This window comes from Labeo rohita, unplaced genomic scaffold (genome assembly GCF_022985175.1).
Source record: "Labeo rohita strain BAU-BD-2019 unplaced genomic scaffold, IGBB_LRoh.1.0 scaffold_932, whole genome shotgun sequence".
Lineage (NCBI taxonomy): Eukaryota > Metazoa > Chordata > Actinopteri > Cypriniformes > Cyprinidae > Labeo > Labeo rohita.
This window is the reverse complement of record NW_026129890.1, coordinates 1-17,491: the sequence shown is the minus strand read 5'-3', so window position 1 is coordinate 17,491 and position 17,491 is coordinate 1. Positions and strand designations below refer to the sequence as shown.

General features: G+C 35.7%; 1 protein-coding gene across 2 annotated transcripts in view; it reads left to right on the top strand.

Moving 5' to 3' along the window:
• Positions 1-10,141, top strand: part of LOC127162416 (deleted in malignant brain tumors 1 protein-like) — an 18,139-nt gene extending 7,998 nt beyond the window's left edge. Inside the window, exons 8-16 of one of the 2 annotated variants that reach the window (XM_051105203.1) lie at positions 6,638-6,952; positions 7,072-7,386; positions 7,483-7,797; positions 7,874-8,197; positions 8,274-8,591; positions 8,689-8,991; positions 9,091-9,162; positions 9,346-9,660; positions 9,764-10,141. In XM_051105203.1, the coding sequence (XP_050961160.1) occupies positions 6,638-6,952; positions 7,072-7,386; positions 7,483-7,797; positions 7,874-8,197; positions 8,274-8,591; positions 8,689-8,991; positions 9,091-9,162; positions 9,346-9,660; positions 9,764-9,996 (2,510 nt within the window). In that variant the 3' untranslated portion in view covers positions 9,997-10,141. Of the gene's footprint in view, positions 1-6,637; positions 6,953-7,071; positions 7,387-7,482; positions 7,798-7,873; positions 8,198-8,273; positions 8,592-8,688; positions 8,992-9,090; positions 9,163-9,345; positions 9,661-9,763 lie in introns of those variants that run through there. The other variant, XR_007827339.1, reaches the window with a different exon arrangement.
• The last annotated feature ends 7,350 nt before the right edge of the window (positions 10,142-17,491 follow it).

Sequence of the window (17,491 nt, the reverse complement as noted above, 5' to 3'; positions counted from 1 at the left end):
AGGTTGGTTGGTGGTCAAAGTCCCTGTGCTGGTAGAGTGGAGGTTCATCACAGAGGTCAGTGGGGAACAGTGTGTGATTCTTTTTGGGATATGGCTGATGCTGCAGTGGTGTGTAGAGAACTGGACTGTGGAAAACCTGTAGATGCTGTGGGTGGTTCTCATTTTGGACCAGGATCAGGACCAATCGAGACAAATCGCAAGTCATGTACTGGATCAGAATCTACACTGAAGAGCTGTGGATCAGTAAAATGGGGTTTATATCCCTGTGATCATACTAAAGATGCTGGAGTCATCTGCTCAGGTAAACTGCTCCTATAGAACTTTGTTCTGTTTAGCTCAAAATGTGATTTTTTTTTAATTATTTTTTATTTTACTTTCATTTTATTCAACAGATTATCAGGATATTTTTAAAATTCCATATCTGTGTTCCATTGAAGGAAGAAAGTCAGACAAAAAGAAAGTGTGCATTGATATGAGATAAAGTAATTTAATTATTTTACTCTTTTCACATTAATAAGTGGTGCTTTGTAGTAGATGAACAGTGACAAAAATTACAGATTTAAATAGCAAACAAAAAAATGTATTAAAACATTTTTTTTTTTAAATAATGTTTTGTACCTCAGGTGTCAGGCTTATTGGAAACTCCAGTTGCTCTGGGAGGTTAGAGATTCTTCATGATCAGACGTGGATGTCAGTGTGTGACGCTGCCTTTGACCAGCAGGATGCAGAGGTTGTATGTAGAGAGCTGGACTGTGGGGCTCCTGTACAGGTGCTGGGAGCAGCTGCTTTTGACAAAGGAGACACTCAGATGTGGACACAAGAGATTCAGTGTAGAGGAAATGAATCTCAGATTCACCTCTGCCCAGCATCCTTTAATAAAAACATCTGTTCACATGATAATTATGAGGGGCTATTCTGTGGTGGTGAGTTAAAATGAGTTACATAGTGCCTTTTGCTTATAGGGTACATCTCCCATTTTAAGGGCTTCCTTAATCACAAAATTCTTAGAGTGCACTGAAATATAACACTAATATTTGACTGCTTACAGTACTTGCTCTGAAGTAAGTCCTTAAGCCATTTCAAGTAATGTAAAACTACTTATTTATTTAAAATGATAATATAAGCAAACCATCAAATATAAAAAAATACACAATGTAAACAGAAAATTTGGAAAAATAAATAAAAACGGAAGCCCAAGTTTATCATTGGTTTATCATTTAAGAGTTTTGGATTTGTAGTATTTGAGTATGACATTTTTGGATGTATTGCTGGATTTAAAAAAAATATATGTTTTATTAACTAAGTTTGTCAGGAGCACATTCAGATAATCAACTCAGTTAGCACAATAGTAAATATATATACAGCCAGCATACCTACAAAAATGTTCTGGCATCATTATTCCTATCCCAGCTTGGGATACATGGGAGTTCTCTGGGTTCGGGATTTTGATGAGTGAATTTACCATGATGAATGTAAAATTTGGCAATCAGAAATCAAATATTATTAATGAAGTTTTTTCTGTGCTTTAACACATCATTACAGGAAGAACAGAAGAAAAAAAGAAAATCCAAAATCAAAATTGCAATTAAAAAAAAAAAAATCCAAATAGTGTATGAGGATAATTTGATGGACAGTGTCTTTTCATATCAATAGAAAAGGGGTTCTATCAATATTATAATTGCCAATCAATAAAAAAGGGAGACCACCTAATTTGCAAAAGTCATAATTGACCCTTTGCAGGGAATTTGACAGGTAATCCAGCCAGTCATAACACTGAATCTGCCATTTTGTTCGACAAACAAACCAGACAAGAGAGTAGATTTATGTCGGTGGGCTTGAACTTGAAAAATGGTGTCTTTCCATTTTTAAAACAAGATATCTTTCATATGCTTATTCATGTTTAATAAGGTAGTAAAGAAAATAAGATAAGAGAACAAGACGGTTCATGTGACGCTTGAACTGATGAGCTACAGCGATCTGTCACAACACATTAAAGCCACAAAATGCACTGTTAAAAATAAACGTAATTTTACATGTAAATTTCTGTATTTTTTTTTACAGTATTTTACCCCTTTTTTCATTATACGATGAAATACTGTTGTTTTACAGATATTTTCTGTATTTTAAATTTCCACCATTAAATTTACAGATAATTGTTTGTATTTTGATATTACATACATTTTCTGTTTTTTAAAAGGAAATTTTCTGTATTTTTACAGAGTAATGTGTAATTTAACATAAAATGTCATGTAATAATTACAGATTATTTCCGTAAAAATAAGAAAAAATTGAACCACATATCATTTACTTAAAGTGTTTTTATTACCATTGAGGGTCGTTAATTATGTGAAGGTTAATGTGAGGTTTTAAGGTCAAATAATAGTATTTGTACATACAGTAGCCTACATGTACTGTTAGTAAACAGTAGGTTTAAAGAGTGTGTGTACGCGCGTGCGCCCCCGAAACAATCCGCTCATGAACGCAGATTCAAATTTGCCGCTAGTTTCGCTCCGCCCACGACGGTTGGCTGAGTTGTTTCTGTATTGGACACCAAGGATGGAACGGCGCGCGGGAATGATTTGAATTTATTTCAGTCCATCCATTCGGAAATGTGTGAGAAAATAACGCGCTCTTTCTTCAGTGAACCTGTTTCACCAACTACAACAAATTCGGACAATACTACAGCAGACATCATGACAACCACTGAGGTGAGTCTTTCATACAACATGTAAACGATATTTTTATAGTGTAGCTGCGCATTTGTGTTATTTAGTTTTGAAGCTAACATTAGCATTTCTAAACAAGCTTTAGTAAACTTGTTATTCGTATCAAAATCCATTCGAGTGTATATAACGTTAAAGTCTCTGCTTATCCTGAAGTACCCAGCAGTTTTTCAAACTCTTAAAATGCGGGAGATTTTGAAACGCTGAACGGGGCTAACGTTACCTAAGTTATATCAAAAACATTTTTAGAGTGAATTCAGTAGCTGTTCACTTTATTGATTATGAATATGAACGCAGCATGATAACGTTAAATCGCAAGGTAGGCGCTTTCCCCCTTTCATATTCTCCTGTACATTACGTATGTTTTTTTAAAAGTACTCAGAATTTGGTCCTCCATTGTCACTAATGTGTTGAGCGTTTTGTAATGGTTTTTATCTAACTTGCAATTAAAAAGCGTTGCATTCACATCCTGGGCGCATTTGCTCGTGTACATCTATATTATGCACGTGTAAGTGCATATTTTTGTCTTATATTATAAATAATAATTGTTATAATCTTTGTGTTCTGATTAGGAATGAAAAGCACATCTTCAGGCCTGAGGCTGAGTAAACTGTCATTATATATGGGATCGTTGATTATGAAAACTGCATCCATCCTGGACAATTACACTGCTACTGTAGGCAGTAATATGATGCAGCTAAGACAAAGTAAGTAATATAAGTTTACTTTCTATAAATTGAGCTACAGTCACATGGTGGACCAAAACATCACTGTTAACCTTTCCTGCTCAGCTTCCAGATCATTGTCTCGGTATAGGCTTTAATGTCTAAATGAAATACAAAGTATTAAATTTTTATTATTATTTTTTGTTTCAGGTTGTGTGGAAAGACTGTGGAGATCTACAGCAAATAAGTATGGCAATTCAGGTGTGGAACTTTTTTTTCTATGTGGTAAGGGGTGAATAAATTAACCATCAGTGTAATTAAAATCAGTGTAAAATGGCTGTATGAAAAGATGTCTGTGAATTTTATTGTTTGACAATCATTGTCATTTTATGCAGAAGCAAAAGTTTATAGTTAAACTCTAGTGCTTTGTTTCATTATCTGGATCCGTATGGGTTACCTTTATGCTTTCTACATTAGATTTTTGAATAATCAGAATGTTGGTATACCCACTTAGATGCATTTTGTGCCTCAACAGATCTTGGACTCCAAAAGGGATTTGCAGAAGACATCTTGGAATGCATGGGGGTGAGTAAAACAAGATCATTTTCAACTTTGGGCAGGGCTGGCTATCGTTTTTTGATACTTTTTAGGCACTCACAAAATTGCCTCAAAACTATTGAGTATCAAAAAATGTCTTGTTGTTTGAAGTATTAAATGTCAGAATGCTTTATGTGCCCAAATCAAGTGCTGGTCATTGGCTGTGGTGAGGCATCAAGGGCTTTAAAATTCAGGAACCAGTATTGAAATCAAAGTATCGTTATTGATATTGAAAATTTTTGCACATCATGTTTACATTAATTTTTGGATTAACTAGGACCATTAAAACATGTCATTTGGGCCTAGAGTTTAAAATAATTGGGTCTGTCATTCAGAAACATGGCTTTTCATATTACTGCTATTGTAATGACACACATCTCTCCCTTTTATTCCAGCTGGATTTTCTGATGGTTACTGCTTGCACCTCTGTCTCCTGAACAGAAATGCCTTGCTGAATGTTGAAGGACCACCAACTCAATCTTGCCAAGACAGAACTGCTCATGTTTTCAGCCATCCCAACCTTGGTGTTACAGTGGACACACATGAACTTCATTGACCACATCGCAGTTGCCCGATCCTGCAGATTTGCCCTTATGGGGCATGCAACAGAACTCCTTGTCCAAGCTCTTATTTTCTCTCCATTCACATCACATCACAAAGAGGTACAAATTCACTTTCACAGACCTTTACTTTGACTGTTTGTCGCTGTTGTAATAAACTGCCTAACTCTGCCCATTTTCAAGAAATGGTTAAAAAATTAAGAAAAGAGCCTATGATTTACTCACCCTCAATCCACTGTATGTGTACATGACTTTCTTCTTTCAGACAAACACAATCAGAGTTATATCAATAAAAATCCTGTCTCTTTTAGGCTTTAAATTGGCTGTGAATATCTGCTATGAGTTTGAAGCTCAAAGTGCATCCATCCATCATTAACATACTCAACATGGCTCCGGTGGATTAATAAAGGCCTTCTGAAGCAAAGCATATTTTACACCTTATAAAATAAAATAACTAATGTTCAGGTCAAACACCCATACAGAGTCAACTTAAGCATAACTTGCATTTTGCTGGAAGCAAGTTTTTTTTTTTTTTTTTTTTTTTTTTTTTTTTACTTTAAAAAGTGTAAAATATGCTTTGCTTTAGAAGGGCTTTATTAACCCCCCTGGAACTATATAGAGTACGTTTATGAAGGATGGATGAACTTTTGAGCTTCAAACTCATGGCAGCCATTTACTGTCATTATAAAGCCTGGAAGAGCCAGGGTGTTTATTGATACAACTCTGATTGTGTTTGTCTGAAAGAAGAAAGTCATGTACACAGAAACTATCCCTTTAATACTAACACTTTCTGTTTATTAAAAAACTGCTATGTCTACTGTGTTAGACTAACTGGGATATTGTATGTTGCTTTGGATAAAATGTCATTGTAAATGTATACAAGTGTACTGCAGTTGTCTCTTGTATGTAGGTATTTTTGCATGTTCTAAATTATGTACTAAACGTGTTTCCTATAATTTTATTATTAATTTAACTTCACATACAATGCTTCTGTACAATGACTAACACTGTGACTGTAGAATATGTTGTTTATTTTACAGAAATTGGCTGAAAATGTTGCTGTTGTTTTTATGTATTTCTGAGTACTGTGCTGTTTTCTCTACTGTCCAAACATTTTAAACTGTAATATTTCTGGAAAATGAATGATTAAAATGTATATCTACAGACATTGTCTTTGTAGTACGAATTTACAATATTTTTATGCAACATTTTTTGATTATTGTAGTTAATAATATCTGTATTTTAACAAAATGATTCCAGGTAGACATAAAATAACTTCTAAATACCTTTTAATTATTCTGTAAAAAGAAGGATTAATCCTTTAAAAAATATGTGTTTACTCAGTTTTTATAAATTATTTCTTAGTTATTGTACATGGAAAAACGGTATTTTACAAGTAAATTACTGTAGATGGACAGATCAGTTCTATAAAATAACTAATTAAAACCTTACATTTATGGCAATTAACCTGAAAGTTGATTGTTTTTCTATGTAATTTAACATAATTTTTGTATATTATCAACGATAATATACTGTAATTTAATGAGTTTTGACCATAAAGTTTATTCTGTATTTTTACAGTTTTTGCTTGTAATTTTGAGAAATGGTGATTTTCTGTAATTTAACGGAATATCTCTGGAATCCCTGCTGCCAGTCTTTTTACCGTTTTTTTTACAGGATTTTTTTTTACAGTGTGGTATTTATTGTTTGAATTTCTTAAAAAAAAAAAAGACAAAATTTGACACTTTGTTTCATGTCAGAAGTAACCTGGCTGTCTTGTCTATCAGCATGTTGTTAGTATCCTCTTTGCTTCACTATGTATTTTTCACTGTGTGAGAACACGATGTATGGCTTGAGAGCACCATGGCTTGTCGGACATAGCAACGGTGACTAAAGGGGGTGTGTCTTCTATATATATATATATATATATATATATATATATATATTGTTTATAATGAATGAATTGAGGAATACTAAGAAGGTTTAAAAATGAATGAGGGGGAGGGTAATGAATGACATCCCAGATGGATAAAGACCCAAGGAATGCATTTAAGGGAGAGGCACCCACAGTCTGTATTCTTCTGTCACTTAGATAAAAAGCATGTGAGGTTGGTCGGTGGCAACAGTCGCTGTGCTGGTCGAGTGGAAGTTCATCATAGAGGTCAGTGGGGAACAGTGTGTGATTATGGCTGGGATATGGCTGATGCTGCAGTGGTGTGTAGAGAACTGGACTGTGGAGAACCTGTAGATGCTCTGGGTGATGCTCATTTTGGACCAGGATCAGGACCAATCTGGATGTATATTATGTTATGTACTGGATCAGAGTCTACACTGAAGAACTGTGGATCAGCAGGATGGGGCATACATGTCTGTACTCACAGTAATGATGCCGGTGTCATCTGTTCGGGTGAGTTTTTGCTGATGGATTTGTTGTAACATGAATGTTTTGTGTGGAAATTGTTATGGTATTTAACTCAAACATTTGATTTTTTCTACTGTGCACTGTCATTCATGTAATATAAACAGGCCATAAACCTTCCAGACTCATTAATGGATCTCACCTGTGCTCTGGGAGGTTAGAGATACTTCATGATCAGACATGGATGTCAGTGTGTGATGCTGCCTTTGACCAGCAGGATGCAGAGGTTGTGTGTAGAGAGCTGGACTGTGGGGCTCCTGTACAGGTGCTGGGAGCAGCTGCTTTTGGCAAAGGAGACACTCAGATGTGGACACAAGAGATTCAGTGCAGAGGAAATGAATCTCAGATTTCATTTTGTTCAGTGTCGTCTTCAGACAAACACAGCTGCACCAGTGACAATAATGTGGGACTGATCTGTTCTGGTAAATTATCAATATTCTATGTCTTTTCATTTGTATTTGATACAGTATATCTTCTCTGTCAGCTGCATTATACGTCATTTTAACTTCTCTGTTCAGGTTACACAGAAACCAAACTGATCAAAGGTTCAGACTCCTGTTCTGGAAGAGTGGAGCTTCGCTTTGTCAATGAGTGGGGAACAGTGTGTGATGCATGCTGGGATATGAGAGCTGCCAGTGTCCTCTGTAGACAGCTGAATTGTGGGATTGCTGTGTCTGTTGTGGGATCAGACTGGTTTGGAGAGGGAAGTGGTGAAATCTGGGCTGATGTGTTTGATTGTGACGGGAATGAAACAAAACTCTCAGAATGTTCCATCTCTTCATGGAGTCGAGCTGAATGTTCTCATAGACGAGATGTTGGAGTCATCTGCTCTGGTGAGAAGATTTTATTGAGAAAAAAATGTTAAATGAATTCACAATATCCTAATAAAATACCACATCTTTCACTCAGACTCCTCTCTGGCTCTTCATGATGGTCTGGTGCGGTTGTCTGGAGAGAGACAGTGTGAGGGGGAGGTGGAAGTTTTCATCCATCAGGTCTGGAGGAGAGTTCTGCTGGACTCCTGGAGTCTCACTGAATCCTCTGTGGTCTGCAGACAGCTGGGCTGTGGCTCTGTGCTGAACTTCTACGGCTCCTCTTCATCCAGTCCTGAACACAGTCATGAGTGTGTGACGGGCTTCCAGTGCTCTGGGAGTGAAGCTCATCTGGGGAACTGCAGCTCTCCACAAACTCTCAACTGCAGCTCCACACAACAGCTGTCAGTCACCTGCCTTGGTGAGAACAACAACATCTGGGCAGATTCTTCAGTTGTTAGTGATCAATAATGTGTTTTTCTTTCTCTGAATATCAGGTCATGGGTCCATCAGGCTGGTGGGTTCTGGGGGAGACTGTGCAGGGAGGCTGGAGGTTTTTCACAGTGGCTCATGGGGGACAGTGTGTGATGACTCCTGGGATATTAAAGATGCCCATGTGGTGTGCAGACAGCTGCAGTGTGGAGTGGCCCTCAGTAACCAGCAGGTACCAGCCTGGTTTGGTCCTGGTTCTGGACCCATATGGCTGGATGAGGTGGAGTGTGAGGGGAATGAGACGTCCCTGTGGAGCTGCTCTTCTCCAGGCTGGGGAAAACATGACTGTAATCACAAGGAGGATGTAGGAGTCGTGTGCTCAGGTAACCAGTACTCAGCTGTAAAAATTCAGTAACATTTAAAATCTAAATTTGATCCTTTTTTAAAATGTTTTTAATTGATTATTTTTTGGTTATTTAGAGTTTAAAGAGATCAGGTTAACTGAGGGCTGTGAAGGGAATGTGGAGGTTTTCTACAATGGATCCTGGGGAAATTTATGTTACAACCAGATGGACAGAGACACAGTGAGTCTGATCTGTCAAGAGCTGAACTGTGGAAGATCTGGTGATTTTTCTGCTTCAGTATCAAGAGTGAAATCAGCTCCTAACTGGCTTGATAAAGTAACATGTCGACCACATGATTCAAGTCTGTGGCAGTGTCCATCTTCACCCTGGGGACAGAATGACTGTGGTGAAGATGAAGTGGTCAAAATCACCTGCTCAGGTAAGTCTGATATAGTTTCCATCGATAAAAATACAGCAGTAATCTATTAACATTACATTATGTACAAAATTATTAAATTAAATTAACTTGTGAATGCAGAACAGAAGAGTCATGAGTCCCCTAGAAGCTATTTGTCATGCTCCACATTTTCCCACCAGAAACAGTATTTAGGTAAGTTTATTTTAACATAAAAATCATAACAGCCATATGTGATGTATGTCATTTTGTTCTGGTGACATCAAGAGGATTTAATATGACACCACACACATACCCCACTCCAGGTGCCAGCGTTTTAACGGTGCTCTGTAGGCCAATATTGAGTATCCTTGTCTGTAATGTGTGTATATGTTTTAGATCATGTTCCTCTCAGACTGAGTGGAGGGGAGGGCCGGTGCTCTGGGAGGCTGGAGGTGTATCATAACGCTGTGTGGGGCTCAGTCTGTGATGATCAGTGGGACATCAGTGATGCTCAGGTGGTCTGCAGGCAGCTGGGTTGTGGAGCAGCACTGAGGGCTGATGGGAATTCAGTCTTTGGTGCTGGTGAAGGTGTTGTGTGGCTGAACAGAGTCGAGTGCAGAGGGAATGAGATTCACCTGTGGGACTGTCCTCTCTCCCTGAAAAACCACACTGACTGCTCCCGCAAAGAGCACGCTGGACTCACCTGTGCAGGTCACAGCAAACACTGAATTTTTAAAACATTTTAAATCATTTTCGTGCTAACAGTATTTGTGTATTTGCATGATTGTAAATGTGTTTGTGTCTATTTTGACAGATTTGCCAGATTTGTCAGTGTTCCACTACTCCTGCCACAACAACATCAGCTTCTCCACCAGTTTCTCCTCCAGTGCACTCAACATCAGTCTCTCCTCCACAAACTTCTCCAGCAGTGTCCCCTCAGTCCTCCGTCCCCTCAGTGCTTGTGATTGTACTGGTAGTTGTGCTCTTACTGCTCTTAGTGCCACTGCTTATACTGATTCAGCAGAACAGAGTGATGAGGAGAGGTAGGAGAGATCCAGAGACTGTCATATTGTGTCTTATTCAGTGTGTGATCAGTCATGTGTTGTGAACTGACAGCAGGTTTGTCTGTCTACACTCACAGCTCTCTCTAAGAGGAGACACAGGACGACGACTGAGGCCGTTTATGAGGAGATTCAGCACAAGCCCACTAATAGACACAGTCTCTTTACTCAGAGGGGTAAGTGTCATAGTGTCAGAAATGTGGAGATCCACATGGTAATCTCTTTATTGTCTTTATTTATTTGTGGGACCTTGTATGTGTCACTAGTAATGATATAGGGTTAGTGTTATATGAGCCAAATTATATGGGGGTTTTAGCTGATCTGTGATTGTAAACATATGTCTCATGGTTACATTTGAGTAATTTTGAGAACGTAACTTGATGACTAATGAAAGAAAATGAAATTGGCTCTAAACATTCATGTTCAAAATTATTCAACCCCCAAAAGAAAAATCTGGTGCAGAATCTTTTATTCCTTAAAACCACCAATAAACACTGTTTGGAAGTGCTTAGAAGCTTCTGTCACCTTTCTACTGCAATCTTGGTCCATTCCTCGCCTGAAAAAGCTTTCAGATCACTGATAATCTTTGGTTTTCACATTGCCACTGCTTTTTTCAAATTCAGCCAAATATTGTCAATGAGAATTAAATCTGGAGACTGAACAGGCCACTCAAGAACATTCTATGACTGATCCCTGAACCAAGCGTAAGTAGATTTGGATGTATACTTTGGGATGGCTGTCCTGCAAGAAAGTCCACTGATCATCAGCTTCAGTCTTTGCATCAAAGGCATCACAATTCTTGCCAAAATGGCCTGATACTTCAAAGAATCCAGGATGTCCTTCATACAGTCATGTTTTCCACTTCCTGCTAAAGTAAAACAACCCCATAACATGACTGATCCACCTCAATGTTTGACAGTGGAGATGGTGTTCTTCTGCTAATAAGTTTTGCCTTTTTTTGCACCAGACATACTGCTGATCCACAGGTTTTAAAACGTTCCAGATTGGTTACATCACTCCATAAATCATTCTTCCAGAACTCCGCAGGTCTATCCAGATGAATTTTAGGATGTTTAAGTCTGTCTTTTTATTCTTCTTGGGCAAGAGTGGTATTCTGCAAGATGCCTCAACATGAATGCCATACTTGTCTTGTGTTCATCTTATACTCTGCATTGAAATGTTTTTCCTCCTTTTGTTGGGTCATATTGCAAGTCTTTGGCTGTACATTGCAGGTTTTTCTCAGTTGCTCTGATCAAACATTTTATGATATTGTGACTTTTTTGTTCAACTCCCTCAAAGGTTTTCTGGTACAACACACTTCAAACTAAGGAATAAGGCTGCCAGATGCGTCTCTGAACTTTTAATGTCTTGGAAATCTTAATGTAGCCTTCTAATAAAATAAGACAATTTCTTCTCTATAGTTTTTGTGAGAGCTCTTTTGACTAATGTGTCATATTAGCGACTCAACTTCAGCACATGCATGGGCTAACCGTATGTATGTCACACCCCAAGCTAATTCTGTTTTTTAATAAAGTTTATAAAGGCTTAATTGTGTTTTAAGACAATTTTGTTCCCTACCATAAAAAATAAGTGACTTAAAATGGCAATGTTGAACAGGGGTTGAATAATTATGACACAGGTGTGATATTAAAAAATCCTATAACTCAAAAACATTACATTCTATATTGACATTATAACTTTTAATATGCCATTAAACTGTTGTAGATGCAATTTTTATAAAGTCCTGGATCTTCAGAAAAGCTTGTATTTGTAAAGTACTATCGTCTCTGGGGGGTTGAATAATTTTGATTGCAACTGTATGTCTCATGGTTCTACTATTGCATAACAGGAAGTGTTGTTTCTACCAGATGGAATTCTGGGTATGAAGATGCTGATGAGCTGCTTTCAGGTTAGAAGACTGAAATATAATAATGTTAACCGCTGCATACAGAATAGTATGAATGTGAAATTTATTAAAAACATCCATCTTAGCAGAGTTTATTGTCTATAAATCAGTCAGTGCGTAATTCAGATAAAGTTTTATTATTAAAAATAATAATAATAATAATTTATGTATGTGTGTGTTTTCTTTTTTTAAAGCAAAATCTGCAGTAGAAATGAAAACTGACTACTATAATGACTCCACCAACATTAAAGGTTCAACAGGTCAGTGACTTTGCTAACTGATTGCAGCATTTAACTGAAATTAATTACCAATTTGGCTAAATCATTTTCTGTTTGTTTTTTTTTTTTTTTTTTTTCCTGTTAAATAATTTAGTAGAGCAACAAATCACCCCAGAGAATTATGATGATGTAATGAATGTTGAATTGAAACATCATGCTACAGGTTTATTTATTTCATTTATTTATACAGCAAATACTAATTTTAACACTTTATATTAATATGCATTTTATTATACATATATATACAGTTTCAAAATACAAACTTTTGTACATTAATGGATGCATTTAATTTTTCTTTATTTTGTTGTAGATGACTTGCCAGAAAACTATGATGATGTCGTCATTGTACGACAGTTCTGCAATGATAAAGCAGGTGTGTTTTTTTTTTTTTTTTTTTTTTTTATTTTTGCTTCAAATTATAGTGGCATGCAAAGTATGAAGACATTTTTCATGTTATTAATAGTAGCTACATTTATATCAGATGGTGTTCAGGAGGAGTATGATGATGTGAAGAATATCAGTGAATGTATGAGTGACATGTTTGGTACGTCATTGACACCTTTCTCTCTCTTATTCTATCAGTTTCTGTTGTCATAATGGCTAATTTAAATGGACAGCAAACACTGTGTTCATTATAATACTTTTTAAAGCATGCTGATACATGAATTTTCTCTTGTTTTCTAATAACAGATTATGATGATGTGGAGGAGAATCCAATAAAACAGGGAGGGACTAAATAACTGAAACCACACCCACTGCCTCAAATCAATGTGTTTAAGTGGTCTGCAGAGATTAAGTGTTTGAGTTCTATATACTGTATGTTTTAGCAGCAGTCCACCAATGTTCTATGTTAGTGTGTATCAAAATCTTCTAAATCAGTTGCAATTTCTGGAAGAAAAAAAATGCTTTCGTTTTATGACCTTGGCTTTCGTTTTATGGCCTTTTCAAAAATTGCTACATTTTGCATTTATACATTTCTATCATGTAGCCTTAAAAATTTTAGTGAAAAAAAAAAAAAAATAATAATAATTGAATTATTTTGTACATAGTTGTTTGATGAGTTCAGAATCTTTGCCTTTAAGCTGCCACCACCCTAATCTGTAACAGTTCACAGCGCCTTCAACATTTAAAAATATATGTATTTTTAAATGTAGACCCACTGCTGATGGACTCTTATATTTAGCTAAAAGTCATTAGAATCCACTTTTGTATACTTTTACATACAGCAGCTGTGAGCAATTATCAAAAAAAGTATGTTGTTCACTTTATGTCCTGCAGAGGGAGTTTCTGACAGTCACACACGTGATGCACATGCACTCTGAACTGAAAAACTTCATTGTTTGTAATAGAACTTTAAAAAAAAAAAAAAAAAAAAACAGAAGCCCTGTTTGTTTTAAATATTTGTATTAGATCTGCTTCCTATTTAACTCTTTTCAATTGATGTCCATGTTTTCTATTAAAGAGTTAAAATCACTGACTATGTGCATGGATTTTTTTTTCTAATTTCAATGTGTACACAAAAAGCAAAGTTCAGTTTAATTTAGTGAAATACTAATGTTTTGTTATTCTCAAATTGTCTTATATTTTTGCATTGTACTGTTTCAAAATCCAAAATTTTGTACTTTTAATATGTGCGTGTCATTTTCTGTTATATTGTTGTAGATGAATTATCAGAAAACTATGATGATGTCATCATTGTACAATTGTTCTCCAATGTTAAAACAGTTGTGGGTGCTAAATTATACCTTTCTGGATTGGAATTATTTTTCTCTTGTTTTTCTTCAAATTATAGTGAACTGTTTGCACATGTAATTAATATTAGTTACATTTATTTTAGAGGGTGTTCAGGAAGAGTATGATGATGTGGAGAATGTCAAGTAATGCATGATTTGTACATTACTGAACTTTTTTTTTTATACTGTTCACTGAATAATTTTCATTTAGTGTTTGTAATCAATTGACTCAATTTCTCTGGTCAGATATTAATTATGTAGTAATTAGTAATTATAATTAAAAGTATATATTGATATGTGAATTTGATCTTGTTTTATAGACTATGATATGGGGGAGGAGCAAAGAAAACATGGAGGAACTGTATAACTAAAAGCACACCCACAGGTCTCAAATACCTTTAGAGCTTGTAAGAGACCACAGAGTTTAAGTAGCTCTATATACTGTAGCCTGTTTTATCTGCCATCCACCAATGTTTTATGTAAATTCTACCAATGTTTTGTAATTTCTGGGAGAGAAAAAAATGCTTTGCTTTTGTAGCCTTTTTCTTAAGGTTTTAATTTCTCTTTCCAGACATTTTCACAAATTGTTTCATTTTTGTAGTTGCACCGCATTGAAATATTTCTGTAATGTATTTCTTTACATTAAAATTCCAAACATTAAATCAGACTATATCATCAGAATTCTGATTATATAGTCACTGTTGTACTGAAACACAAGTTTCTGTAATTGTTAATATTATTAACATATACATGTATATTTTCTATGTATTTTAATATTATTTAAAATTGTGTCATTATGTCTTAAATATTCTCCAGATCATTAAAATTGTCTTAAAGACTTCAAGTTGAAGTTGTGAGAAATCTGTTTTTAAATTGCTTTAAAGGGGTCATCGGATGCTAAGTTCACTTTTTCATGTTGTTTGAACATTAATGTGTGTTGGCAGTGTATGTACAAATCTACCCTATAATGATAAAAATCCATGCAGCGGTTTTTAATTAATCTGTAAAAATAATATCCCCTTTTTCAAATCGGGCCGTTCTCAGATGCCTGTCGTGTGGTGTCACACCCACAGAGGCCGCTCCCACAATAGTTGATTGACATGAGCGTCTTACCTTAGACCAGCTGTCACAGTCCAGTAACTTTCCTTGTTTTGATGCCAGAGCAGGGATGTAAGTTAGACAAGAATATCTCCAATTGTGTTGCTGCATGTAATAATGAACATAGTGGTCGTCATTTACTCCTGACATCTGAGCCGCTGAAGATGCAGTAGATTACATTTGTTTGTGAAGGGAATGCGCCTCCCGATCTACATATATCCGTCTATATTCGTGCAAATTATTCGTGATCCAGCTTCACTTACAGCAGAAGTGAGTATAAGCCTTTTTTTTATGAATCTTTGCAATCGTATTTCCTTATAACGTGGTAGTTAGGACGTTTAGCGGCTAAATGCGGCTAATGTAAACAAGATCATCTTTCCACAGAGAGAAGAGAGGGGCGGGGTGAGCAGAGCTCATTTGCATTTAAAGGAACAACCCCTTAGAATGAGATGATTTTTGAAGAGCTGATTTTGACAAGGTAAAAAGGGTGTTGTTTTACAAAACCATTGAGAATTTTTAATCAAAGTATATTAGAGACTTTTCATTAAGACCCTAAAGAATCATATCAACTTGTAGAAAATGGGCATCCGATGACCCCTTTAAGCTGTTAAGGAAGTGGAAGTGGACTCAGCTGTCAAACAATAAGTAACGCATTAATTAGCAAAGAAGTGTGTTAGCCTGACATTCGTGTTATCACAACTTCTATAAAATGATTTGTTTTGATTTGTACACACTGTCTGATCTGTTAAAAAAAAAAAAAAAAAAAAAAACTACTGTACAATACACCTAACCTTGAACATTAATGCTTTGATTATATGCATAAAAAGTAGACATATTACCGAAGAGGTAAGTCACAGTCCACATCATAGTGAACAAACTGACTACTGACATACAAACTGACTAAATATACCATCCTGAAAGAACAGCATTGTGGTTATGAAGATGCAGAGAATGTCTGTGCGTAAATACATGTAAATATAACAATTTATTTTTTCTTTTCTATAAATGAAATATGTTTATATTGCACTGGCTCTCTCTGCTGGTCACAAGAAGAACAACATGCTTATCATTATGAAAGTTGTCTTTCTGGGGCATTGAAAAAAATATTGATTTAAAGAGAGAATTTTGCAATATAGTTTTTTTTTTTTTTTACTTTTCAGTAATTGAAGTAAGAGTAATTAAATTATGGAATAACAGCCTTTTCTGCCTTTCACTACAATAGTGATGACACATACGATGCACTTAATAAAATCAATTTAGTTAAACAAAAATCTGTCCTTTTTACAATAGTATACAATTAAAAAAAAAAAAAAGAATTAATGTACAAATAAACTAATAGTGTATTTAGTGATTTTTGTTTTATTTTTATAAGTGATTCTGATTTTTGATCTCATCTTTGCAGGTGTTTGGCTTAATATGCTTTAAATAAACTGGAGAGTTTCCTGTCTCCTGTGTGCCTTTGCATGCATCCCCTCAGTGAGGCGTCTCGATGAGTGGGGAGGAGTTCATCAGCACTGACAGTTTTGATATATATGGAGAAAACCATAAAAGCAATCTCTGATTTGTCAGTGAAGTTGTTTGATGATTTCCTCTGTTGTGTCTAATAAGGTAATAGCGAGTGTGATTGGAGGGTGTTGGGCCTCTTTCTCTCTCATTAGGAGGATGCCTGTACTTCTGTATCATCTGTGTGGAGAAACTTGTACTGGGTGTTGAGTTAATTATGCTGAGGATGATGAGGAGATGTCTGGTACTTATTTTGCTGCCTTCAGTTGTAATACTCATCAAAGGGGTAAGTACACAAGGAATGAGATCAAAGACAATAATTTATGTTTTGTAATTATGTACTTTTTTTTTATTTATTTTTAAAAGTGGTGGAAATAGTTTATCTCTGATAGACATTATTTATTTTAAATGAGTAGTATGAACATTTACAAGCGTAAAACTGTATTTCTCATTCATGATGCAGCAGCATAAACAATATATTATTGCATGTAGAGATCACAAGAAAATTTACGTGAAGACAAGACAAAAAAAACCTTAACCTGTTACACAATACAATGTTTAATAGCCAGAGAAATACAAAAGAAAAAAACTGAAGGAAATTATTTAAATCAATTATTTTTTCAATTAATTTATTTTTAAAGAAAGGGAAGGAGACAGTTGAGTTTAACCCTGAATGTGTCTTTAAATAGAAACACTTGCTCTTTAAACTCACTTCAACTTTCTCTCATTTGTTACTGCTCAATATTTAGTTCATTTGAATGTGAGGTTGGTTGGTGGTCACAGTCGCTGTGCTGGTAGAGTGGAGGTTCATCATAGAGGTCAGTGGGGAACAGTGTGTGATGATTTCTGGGATTTGGCTGATGCTGCAGTGGTGTGTAGAGAACTGGACTGTGGAGAACCTGTAGATGCTCTGAGTGATGCTCATTTTGGACAAGGATCAGGACCAATCTGGATGAGTTTTGT